The 12,602-nt window shown below is 36.0% G+C and overlaps 1 protein-coding gene across 1 annotated transcript; it reads right to left on the bottom strand.

Moving 5' to 3' along the window:
- Positions 1 to 1,822: 1,822 nt before the first annotated feature.
- On the bottom strand, positions 1,823 to 6,558 carry LOC105157079 (uncharacterized). Its single transcript, XM_088886238.1, has 3 exons — positions 6,447 to 6,558; positions 3,451 to 4,277; positions 1,823 to 3,100 (listed from the first exon to the last, which is right to left on the bottom strand). Exons 1-3 carry the CDS (start codon positions 6,556 to 6,558, stop codon positions 1,823 to 1,825), a joined length of 2,217 nt encoding a protein of 738 aa, XP_088742364.1.
- Positions 6,559 to 12,602: the final 6,044 nt, after the last annotated feature.

Raw genomic sequence — 12,602 nt, 5'->3', positions numbered from 1 at the left:
AGACTTGCCTATGCACCACATCTCCACCACTTTTGAAATATGCACATATAAGGGTCAAAAGGTCTTTTATTTTGGTTGTAATGGGCCTTTGGTTTGGGGTAGGATAAAAGGGTAATGAGGTTAAATTCCAAGAAACTAATTAGAGCACCAAAAGAATTTGAGTCAATAATTCGAAGCTCTCAAAGTTTACTTGTCTCCCTTCAAGATCTTTCGACAATTCCTTGAACTATGCCTTTCTTATTCCTTTTGGAGAGTGCATATATTTTTCTTGATTTTTCTTCTTTTTTTTTTTGTTTTTGTTTTCTTTTTCTCCTCTCCATTTTTGTGATAGGCATAGACCAAGAAAATTGATGTCGGTTCCCACAAAGTAAAGAAGAACATAATTTTGGAACCCCCACACTCATTTTGAGGTACATTTTTTTTAAGCATGTAAATCACAAAGATTTTGAAGATCTCCTATTTTGAGAACTCGTTCTTTTGAACCTAAACCCATTTCCCTTGATGCTCTAGTAGTTTTTAGAGGGATCAAAATCAAGATTTTAAACAAGCGACGGGATAGGTTTGTATATGACAGGTTATTCAACAAAATAGGTCAAAAGGCTCAAAGGGGTTCTCTAAAGTTAAAATGTGTTGGGTGGTTAAAGAAGGCTGAAAGTGATTTCTAGTGCCTTTATCATATCCAAATAAATGCACATTTGTGTGGCCTCAATGTGGTTCAAGGCAAGTTCTAGGAAGACAAAGCCATAGAAGTGTTATTCTCTCAAGAAAGAATGATTTTTTTATGGATATATCAAGCTCAAAATCTCACGAGGTATGTTTTAGTCCACTAATCTATATCAAAAGATTTTAACTCAAGTCATTTTGGTGAAGACAAGTTTTCAACTTATGAACTATCCTCAAACATAAAACATGTATTTTTTTTTGCACATAGCACTATCAAGCCAAGAGTCGTCTAAAATTGAAAAGGTTTTATCATGCCAAAGTTTTTCCACCAAAATTTGCCAAAAAGTTTCTCTTTTCAAGTCAACTTGAAAAAGAAAAAACAAAAATTTTCGCTAGGCACAAAGAAAATCTACCACCAAGCACATCAACCAAAATTATCATGTATAAGCTCAAGAACCACACCCCCACACTTAAAATTCACATTGTCCTCAATGTGGACCTTGACATGCAACTCAAGGATTAAAAACTAAATTGAGAGAGTTTAAGGAAGCGTCCCTGAGTGCATGCCGCGAAGAGTTCATGGCGTGGTTAGGCTGGTGGCAGATGATGGCGGCAACTTCCGGTGGATATGAGGGAGAGAGATCTTGGTGGTAGGTGAAGTTGCTGTGAGAGAAAGTGAGAGAGAGAGAGTTAATGAAGATAAAGATGAAGTCAAAGAAAATCTTGGTAAAATATATGAATAAAAGTGGAAAGATTTTCTTTTGATTTTTTTCGATTTTCTAATTTTTTTTTTAAAAAAAAATGAAGAAATAAAAATAAATAAATAGATGAAGATAGATGAACGTAAATAACAGCCTACGAAGTGCGACTAAGCGTGGGCACGCTTAGTGGCATCTCCAAATCTGTTTTTGTGAGGTGAGTTAAACAATTTTGAAAGATCGACTGAGCGTGGGCACGCTTAGTGGGATCTCCAAATCTGTCCAATTTGAGCGTCCAAATAGATTTGGATGTTTCATTAACCGTGGCACGCATCTCAAAGCTTGAATAAAAACACTAAAACTAAAATAAAATGAAACGAAAAAGAGAAGGGATAGAAATTCATGGGTTGCCTCCCATGCAGCGCTTTTCTTTAATGTCTTTGGCTAGACATTGTTGTGCCTCAACTTGAATAAGTTGGACACTCTAAATCCAATTCTTCTATGTAATGCACCCGGTGATGGTGTGGATTTAGGGGAATTTGACAGTCCATGGATGACTTCTTCCTTGAACTTATTTTGTCATGAAAGACTTTTTTCTTGTAAGTTCTTCGACTCTTTATTTTGGCAATTGTTGTCTTGAATGCTCCTCTACCATTGAACATAGCATTTTTTGGCAATAAAGGATCAATAGGATCAATGAGAAAAATAGAATGCACATCTTTAGAATATTTCATGGCACCATCAATTTTAAAACTCATAACCTCATTATCAAATTGCATAGAAAGAATTCCGGCATCAACATCAATTTTGGTTTTTGAGGTTTTAAGGAATGGTCTTCCTAGTAAGATGGATGTAGAATTGGGAGAAATATCCCCCCTCATATCAAGCACATAAAAATCAGCAGGAAAAACCAATTCATTAACTTGCACAAGTACATCCTCAAGAACTCCTTCGGGGTAAACTACGGAACGATCGGCAAGTTGAAAAATGACCCCCGTTTCTTTCAATGGGCCAACATTCAAAGATTCATATATAGTAAGAGGCATAATATTGATAGAGGCACCTAAATCACACATCGCTTTTTCTATTCTAATATTTCCAATTTTGCAAGGGATAGAAAACGTACCTGGATCATTGCATTTTGGGGGTAATTTTCGTTGGAGAATTGCGGAGACGTTCTCCCCCATACTTACCCGTTCGTTTCCCTTGAGTTTACCCTTGCTAGTGCACAATTCTTTGAAAAATTTCGCGTATCGGGGTATTTGCTTGATGGCATCGAGCAGCGGGATGTTTACCTCCACTTTGCGGAACGTTTCAAGGATCTCTTTTTCCTCCTCTTCCTTCTTCGCTTTGGTGAATCTCTCTGGGAATGGTGGTTTAGTTACCAAAGGCTGCGGATGGTCCACTTCGTGTTTGGTTTGTTCTTGTTGGACCTCAATTTCTTTTTCCGGCTTTCTTTTCACACCGAGCCCACGTTTGGTGTCATCTTCGTTCACATGTTCCTGCAATTCTTTTCCACTATGAAGCGTAATAACACTAACATTTTGTCTAGGGTTAATGACAGATTGAGAAGGTAGCTTACCTTGAGACTCTAGCTTACCAATAGACGACGCTTGCTGACTGATTTGAGATTCTAGATTTTGAATGCTCGCCTGAGTCTGTTGCTGGAACTGCTGGGTCTGTTGTTGGAATTGTTGTGTCTGTTGTTGGAATTGTTGGAAGTTCGCCTGGGTCTGTTGCTGGAATTGTTGTGTGTTGGTCACTAGCGCTTTCATCATGTCTTCGAGGGATGTGTTGGTCGGTATTGAGGTTTTTGAAAGTGTTGGTTGCCGTAACTCAGATTCGGGTGGTCCCTCCATCCGGGGTTGTATGTTTTGGAGAAAGGATCATATCTTCTCAGTTGTTGTCCGGCGAATCCTCCTACGGCGTTGGCATGTTCGGTAGTTGATTCTTGAATAGTTGGGCACATGTCGGTTGCGTGCCCCGTTAAGGTGCAAATACCACACGCTTTGACTTGTTGGTAAGTATCTGCAACAACTTTTTCAACAACAGTTGTTAGTTGATTTAAACGTTCTTCAAGATTACTTACCTCGTTGCTCTTCCTAGGTGGATCATCGTGTCTAACCTCAAATTGTTGCGTGTTGGACGCCATAGTCGAGATTAGTTTACGCGCCTCGGTGGGGGTTTTGTCGAACAATGCTCCGCCACTTGCCGCATCTATCAGTTTTCTATCCATATTTGATAGACCTTCATAGAAATACTGGATCAACAGGTGGTTCGGGATTTGATGATGGGGGAAACTCTCCACTAGTCGATTGAATCTTTCCCAATATTCGAAAAGACTTTCTCCCGCGAATTGTCGAATTCCGCTGATCTCCTTCCGGATTGTTATGGCTCTTGAGGCAGGGAAGTATTTCTCAAGAAACTGCTTTTTGAGATCGTTCCATCTTGTAATGGATCCTGAAGGTAGGAGATACAACCAATCTTTCGCTTGATCGGCGAGAGAGAAGGGGAATGCTCTCAATTTGACTTGTTCCTCGCTTATGCCTTGTGGTCGCATCCCGGAACACACCACATGGAATTCCTTCAGATGCTTATGTGGATCTTCACCTGTGAGACCACGGAAGGTAGGAAGTAAATGAATTAATCCAGATTTCAGTTCAAAATCTACCTCTAAATCGGGGTATTCAATGCACAATGGCTGCTGGTTTAGATCGGGCGACGTCATGTAATTGATCGATCTTTCAGGGATCAAAGCCATTGTCTCTTCTTCAGATTCGCTTAGGGTTTCCTCAAACTCCAAAGTTATGTCTTCTTCGTCTTCGTATGGAGCGGGTGCTCCTTCCAATTGTTGCTTAGTTTCCCGACGAAGTCTTCGTGCGGTCTTTTCGATTTCAGGGTCGTATACCAATTTACCTGTACGAGAAGACCTTGGCATCAATGGTGATAAAAATCAAGTAACTGAAAATAAAGAAATATACTTAAAACGCCAATCCCGAGCAACGGCGCCAAAATTTGATGAATGTCGAAGTCACCAAAAATAATTCCTACTACACTTGTGAAAGTGGGAGTAGGGTCGATTCACAGGGATTGGTTTTAAGTTAATTTCTTTTAGAAAAATGGAAAATAATGGGGGAAGGATGTTGATAAAAAGATGTGATCAAAAACTAAATAATTAAAAATACCTGATAGAGATATGAGAGAGAGATTTTCCGGTTAAGGCTAGGATTATGCTTGATTCTTGTGAGTTGATCATTGATGCAAGAATAACACATGTATGGACAAATAAACCAGTTATGGTCGTTGGTACGACCTAACAACCTCACCTTTCCTTACCTTTTCGTTAGCCAAGGTACGACCGTTGGCTAGATCTCTAATTAACAGACAACCTTGGAAACGTCCACAAGATTTAATCTATTAACAGCATTAAGAATTAGAAAGGCCTGATTCTAATCAACAAACTCCTACGAGGACAATTCGTTTAAACTAGATCATGCATTCCCCATAACATAATTAAATACTGTGACATAACTAATCATGCTACGTTGCCACTAAGTATTAAATTAAATAAACAATTACACGGATTTATAAAGTTCAATTAGCTAAGCAAACCTTCTTGATAATGAACAACCGGCCGAATCATTCATAAATCAGACGTTTGTAATTAAAGCACAGAGAATAACATGAATATTTGTTTGACAAGTGTAGAACGCAGATTAGATCTCACAACATAACGGGAATCAAGCAATCACCATACCTTAACCAGAAAATAGGGAATTTAGTCGGACATATTAATGGAAGAACACACTATAAAGTGGAATTCCATTAATTCCGGTAGTAAAATAAAATAAAAGAGAAAGGATGAATCGAGAATTCTATAGAGTTCTAAGATAAAAACTGAAATGACTTCTAATGAAGAGATCCCCCTTATTTATAATAAAAGTCCCCTACGAATCTAGACGTAGTGGGGGAATAGATACGTGATAAACTCTAAAAAGGTAAATAAATTACAAGAGATAAGCTTTAAAGAATCCTTTCTAAATCTAAACACTTGATTCCTTTATCTTTTGGGGAAATCGCTCGTGCTTATCCTTATCCCGAGTTGACTACTCCATTAAGCGTGGGCACGCTTTGTCAATTCTGCAGAAACGTCCTTGTAATCTTCCTTTTTGCTGAATATGCAATAAAATCACATAATTAGGAATATTTTGGCTTAGAAAGGAAGATTAAATTGTTATAAAATCATTATAATTGCAGAGTTATCATTCCTCTTAAATATTATAACGAACTTCAATTTACTCCGTTCAAATTTATTATATTTCAATTGTGATCTATAATTTCTTTATAATTAATGTCTTAATACTTACCAATTAGTCTCTCGATTATGTGTAAGATCCTACAAACATCACAATTCTCCCCTCCTAATAAAAATTTCGTCCCCAAAATTTAACTACTTACCATTTAATGGAATAAAAAGGGATACTTCCCTCTCATATCCTCCTCAACCTCCCAAGTCACCTCTCTCGGAGAATGGTGACTCCATCTCACTTTTACCATTGGTATCTCCTTATTAATTTCTCAATTTTCTTACGCTTCTATCCAAATCTCTGTTGGTTCTTCCACGTATGTCAACTCTTTAGAAATCTCTATCTTCGATTGATGAATAACGTGGCTAGGATCAGATCTATATCGTCGTAGCATCGAAACATGAAAAATATTATGTATTTATGACAACTTTGCTAGTAATGCTAGTCGATACCTAGTGGTCTGATTCTTTTAATAATTTGATACAGCCCAAAATATCTTGAAGTCAGCTTTCGTTGCCTGCAAAATCTCAAGATTCCCCTCCATGGAGATACCTTGAGGAAGACCTTGTCACCTATTTCATACTCCATATCCCTTTAATGATTATCCACGTAACTCTTCTGTCGATATTGTGCTGTTTTCAAACACTTCTTAACTACTTGTATCTCCTCCATTGTTTCCTGCAGCAATTTAGGACCTTCTAGTTGTCGTAATCCTTCAATATCCCAACAGATTAGACCACGGCATCTCCTTCTGTATAAAGCTTCATATGGGGCATACCGATACTAGAATGAAAACTGTTATTATACGCAAACTCCATTGAAGGTTCTGGTTGTCCGTCTGTCTGAGGATGAAATGCAGTACTGAAATGCAATTTTGCGCCTAATGCCATTTGTAAACTTTTCCAAAAACGTGAGGTGAATCGAGGATCTCCATCTGACACAACAGATACAAGCACTCCATGTAATCTCACTATTTCGAGAACGTACAACCCAACTAACTGATCCAAAGAATCACCTATTCGTACTGGCAAGAAATGAGCCGTTTTCGTCAGTTTATTTACAATTACCCAAATAACATCATAATTCCTGAGAGTACGCAGCAACCCTATGACAAAATCTATAGTGATCCTTTCCCACTTCCACTCTGGTATTGATAAAGGTCGAAGTTTACCTATTGGTGCCTGATGTTATGCCTTTACTGATTGACATGTCATACATTTAGCCACAAATTTTGCCACATCCTTCTTCATTATCTGGCACCAGTAGTAAGGTCTTAAATTTCGATACATCTCTGTAGTACCAAGGTGCATTGCATGTGGTGCATTATGTGCTTTTCGTAAAATCTCCTATCGTAATCCATTTACTTCAGGCACACAAACTCGTTCCCCATTCACTATCACTCCATCAGCTCTTAGCAAAAAATTTGGTTTCTTATCTTATTTCATCCTCTCCAGCATCCGTAATAAGAAAGGATCTCGAGTAGCAAGGCTGCCATCAAACCCGTTATTTTATCAACCTCTAATTTCGTATTCATAGATCTCATCTCCAATAACATTGTTATTTCACGTTGATAGGAATAGGGGTTATCCCCGTATATTCTATTTCTCCTGTCTTATTGATCAATGGTTTGCCATGAGATGCTTCGCTTATTATCTGATTGTGACTCCCCAAATTGACTAATATACTTGAACTCTTCCTACTCAAGGCATCCGCTACCACATTTGCCTTCCCTAGATGGAAGTTAATAGTGCAATCATAATCCTTCAGCAGTTCTATCCATCTTCTTTGTCTCAAATTCAATTCCTTCTACGTCAAGATATATTTCAAACTTTTATGGTTAGTGAAGATCTGAAATTTTTCCATACAAATAATGTATCCAAATCTTTAATGCATGCACAATCACGACCAACTCCATATCATGTCTGGGATTATTTAACTCGTGAGATCCCAGCTAGCGAGATGCATAAGTAATTATCTTTCTGTTCTGCATTAACACACATCCCAAATCCTGTTTAGAAACATCAGTATACACTACATATCCACCGCTACCAGACGACAGAACTAAAATCGGAGTAGAGGTCAATCTTTTTCTTCAACTCATGAAAGCTTAGTTGGCACTGTTTCCATCCACTAAAACGCAACCCCTTTCTCAGCAACTTAGTCGGAGGATCGACAATTTGAGAAGTTCTCAACAAATATCCTGTAATATCCAACCAAACCTGCTTTTACTTTTGAAGGGTCAAGCATAACCCCATCACAGATATCATATATCCAAGGACAACCACCTGATTTACCCAACATGCACTTTGCTTAACTTGGCATACAACTCTTTTTCTTTTAAAATTTGTAGCACTATTCTCAGATGTTGCTCATGCTCTCCCCTATCCTTTGAGTACATCAAGATGTCATATATAAAAACAATAACAAATTGATCCAGATATTCCTAAAATATACAATTCATCAATGCCATGAATGCTGCTGGTGCATTTGTTAACCTATCACAAAAAACTCATAGTGACCATAACGGGTAAAAAAAGTTGTTTTTGGTATGTGTTTCTCTGCTACCCTTAACTGCCAATACCTTGACCTCAAATCGATTTTTAAAAATATTATATCCCCCTTTAATTGGCCTTGCAAGTCATCAATCCTTGACAATGAATATTTATTCTTCACTATTACCTCATTCAATTGGCAATACGACACACAATCTCATATTACCATCTTTCTTGTTCACAAATATCACTGGTGCTCCCCATGATGAAGTACTTGGCCTGATAAACCCTTTCCCCAACAATTCTTCTATTTGCTTTTTAAGCACTTGTAATTCCACTCAGGCCATTCTGTACGTGCAATAGAAATTGGGACAACTCTTGGGAAAGTTCCTATGGCAAAATCTACTTCTCTATGCGGTGGTAAACCTGGTAAGTCATCAGGGAATGCTTCAGGGAAGTCTTTCATTATCGAGATTTCTTCCAATGTAGGACTAACCCCCTTAGTATCTATCACATGGGTTAGATACGCCTCACATCCTTCTAGCATCAATCCACTTACCTCTATGACTGATATTACACAAGCTGGCACTAGTTGAAGATCGCACACAAATACTTTCAATTCGTCGAAAGATTCAATCATCACTTTCTTTTTGTAACAATTAACCAGTGGTTTATGTTGTGCTAGCCAATCCATCTCCAAAATTACATCAAACTCCTTTAGATCCATCACTAAAAGATCCACAAGTATATTTACATCTCCAGTTCTCACTAAGCTCTCCTTCCTAATACTATTCACACCACACCTCCTCCCACGGCTAAATAAACCTTTAAATTATATCGCAAGGGTTATTCTCCCCAGGTATTTTAGATGTAAGTTTGATAGGATCGCATTTTGTGCTTATTTCATGTGATATTTTGACCTATTTTGTGGCCAAAATGCTCCTAATTAAATATTATTTTGCAGCATTAGGAATAATGGAATTGAAAATGAAGAAAAGAACCACATGAAAATTCGGACAAGACTCAAACTCGATTTCTGGCAAGAATTTGAAGCTGCTTCGACAACCTTTTGGTGAATGGAGTTTAACTAGGATAATAATTTTATTTTCATTAATCTTTTAGTTCAATTAGGAATCTACCTGTTAATCCTATTAGAATTAGGTATCTAGTTATTATATATATGTGATGTAATTTACTTTAAGAGTAACTTTTGAACTCTTGAGAATTTCAGACCTTGAGCTCTCGTTTCTCTATTTCTCTACGTTTTTATGATATTTATTACTTTGCTTTTCATGCGTTCTTCCATGAGCATGTCTAGCTAGTTCTCTCATTTCGGTTGAAGACTTGGTGAATGCTTAATTCCAACAAGTTGTGGTATCTAATTTATGCTTTTTACTTTTATTCATATTGGTATTTGTATTGTTCTCTGTGCTTTTATTACAAATAACATGATTTATGAATGATAGGTACCGTTATTCATTGTCAAGAATATTTGCCTAGCTAATTGAACTTGAAAATTCATAATTGTTTGTTTAGTTCAATAACTAGTGGTAACATAGCATAATTGATTATGTAGAAGTTTTCGATTTTGTTATGGGGAATATACAATCTAACTTAAATAAATCCTCTTAGGAATTTTTTTATTAGAATTTGGCCTTTTTCTAGTTCTTAATGTTGTCGGTAAATTAAATCTTGAGGATTTTTCCAAAGTTGTTTACTGAATAGGGACATAGTCAACGAACGTTCCTTGACTATCCACAAGGTAAGGAAATGTGAGATCGTTAGGTCGTACCAATGACCATAACCAATTTATCTATCATGAATAATTGTTATATTTGCATCTATGATCGACCGTAGAATTAAGCATGATCCTGTCTTTAAATGGAATACTTTTATCTTATATTTACCTCTTCTAATTTTATTAGCTCTTTTAGTTTGATTTAGTTTTTATTTTTTATTCTTCTTCACAATTAAAAAACCACCTAATTATTTTTATTTTTGAAGGAATTAATTTAAAACCAATCCTATGGATTCGACCCTACTCACACTTCTACAAAAGTGTTCGTAGGAATTATTTTTGGTGGATTCGGCACCCATCAAAGTTCTGATGAAATGTATGAATGCATAGAGCCAGGGTCAATCAAAACATAAGCCTCCAAATAATAAAATCGTACCTGATATCACATCATTTGATGTTGGACTTCCTCCCTAATCTTATTATATATTCATGCTTGAGTCTGTCCTTAAGTAACTTGTGCTCTTAAACCCCTCATACTGCTACCAATAGTGTGGTCACTATCTCTGTTGCTAGTACCTCTACCTCTGCCTCTGCCTCTGCCTCTTCCTCTCTCATCTATGCCACCACTTCCAACATTGCTTTGGTTTGGGTCCACTGAATGCACTTCCACCTAAATTCACAGTCTGATTAGGACAATTTCTGGCTATATACCCCCTACCTCCACAATGATAACAGGTTCTAGCTATATCGTCTCGTCTCCAACATGCTCTCATATGTTATCTTCCACAAGTAGAACAACTTGGACTGAAAATTGGTCCCGACCATAACTCTGTCCAACTCCCCTACCCGATCCAATAAAATGCGTAGTAAATGAGCTGCATTTGAACGAACCTCTATTAAAGCCCATGGATCCACCAAACCTTAGTCCACTACTTCCTCAAAAAACATGATCACCAAGTGAAAAATTCCCACTTCCCTTAGAAAATGAACAATTGGTTCCCTCTTGGTCAACCTACTTGATCCCCCTACTGTGTACGTTGATTTTTTCTTCTCTTCTCCCTTCTTCTTGTCTTCAATTACTGCTTCTTCCATCTGGATTGCTGATTCAACAAGAGTTTTAAAATTCGTAATTCTGATTGCAAGGCCTTTTTTCTTATCTTTGGTCATAGCCCCTGCTCAAAATGGTAACAACGGTCCTCCTAGGTCGCTACTGCTTCTGGTGCATACTTGACTAATCAACAAAATGAAGCAATTTACCTCCTTAGATAGGGAGGTAAATTGCTTGGTTTTAAAAAACATAACAGGGTAAATTACTGCATTTTTAAAAACACAGAGAGGTAATTTGTTATTTTTTTTTTTTTGTTTTTCATAAGGTGATAATTTGCTCATTTGCAATATTATAAAGAATAGCTTGAATCACTTCAAATAAAAAAAAAATTAGAATACCGAATCTATAATTGTTTGATTATTTTGATACCGGAGGCGGCTAACAACTTTGTTATGAGTCAAATTTTTTGCTTTTTGTCAAGGGAATATGTAATCTGATTCAAATGGACCAAGCTTGTAATTTTGTTTATCAGAATTGAAGTTTCTTAGAGTTTAATGCAATTATAAATCAATTCCTAAGAGTTTAAATCAATTTTCAAGTTACATTTTCACCCCCTCTTTGTTTACGATTGTACCTCTTTCAATAGTATTTGAACAAAAAAATGCTGACTCCAACAAAAAAACACATAAACTTCTAATATTACGGGTCAAATCTCTCTATTAGTCCATCATCTCTTATTTTTATTCAACTTTAATCCCACATCTTTAAAATATGTTGTAATAGTCCCTTATCTCCTAAATATGTCTCATTAAAGTCCCTGAGAGTTAAATACTCCACTGAAATGGATAAAATTGAAAAAATACCATATTCTTATATTAGTTTTGCATAGAAAACCACTATATCACATATCATAGTCTTATTTGCATGAAGAAAAATATAGAAAATTTATATAAAATAAAAAAAAACGACGAAACTGTGAATAGAAAAATTAACAAAATGTAATATAAAACCTGATATAAAAAACTAAAAACAAAATCAAGTTTTAAATGTCATTATAATAACATCACATCATATACTAAAATTTGCTTTATTTGTACAAAAAAAAAAAATCGTAACAAGCCTGTTATATTATTTTTAGAAATAAAGTGGACTTTTAATTAGTGTAAGCTTCGTTAACCAGAGTAAACGATGCGGTGTATTTAGATTATAGTACAAGATATAATGTCATTATAATGACATTTAAAAAACTTACCTTTTTACATTTGGTTCCATATTTCATTTTATGGAGAATTGCAATGATATATTTTTTATAGGGGTCCTTGTGATTTTTGAAAATTTCTATAGTTTTTTATGAAACTAAAACTATAATAGGTGATTTAATGACATTTTACCAAAGACTAATATAGGAATTGACATTTTCTCAATTTACCCACTTTAAATGGAATATTACATCCATCATAATTTGGACCCATTATATATATTTGAGGGCGATAGCAATTTATCCCTTATCATATTGAAAACGAGTAAATTATTATTTTATAAAAAAAATATAATAATTTATCCTCTTATACTTTATAAAATTAAACAATTTACCTCCCTGTCTAAGAAGATAGGTAACTTGTACTACAAGAAAACAGGGTATCAGAGACGAAAATT

This window comes from Sesamum indicum, linkage group LG10 (genome assembly GCF_026168435.1).
Source record: "Sesamum indicum cultivar Baizhima isolate 11 linkage group LG10, ASM2616843v1, whole genome shotgun sequence".
In the NCBI taxonomy this organism is placed as follows: Eukaryota; Viridiplantae; Streptophyta; class Magnoliopsida; order Lamiales; family Pedaliaceae; genus Sesamum; species Sesamum indicum.
This window is presented reverse-complemented; position numbering and strand designations above follow the sequence as displayed.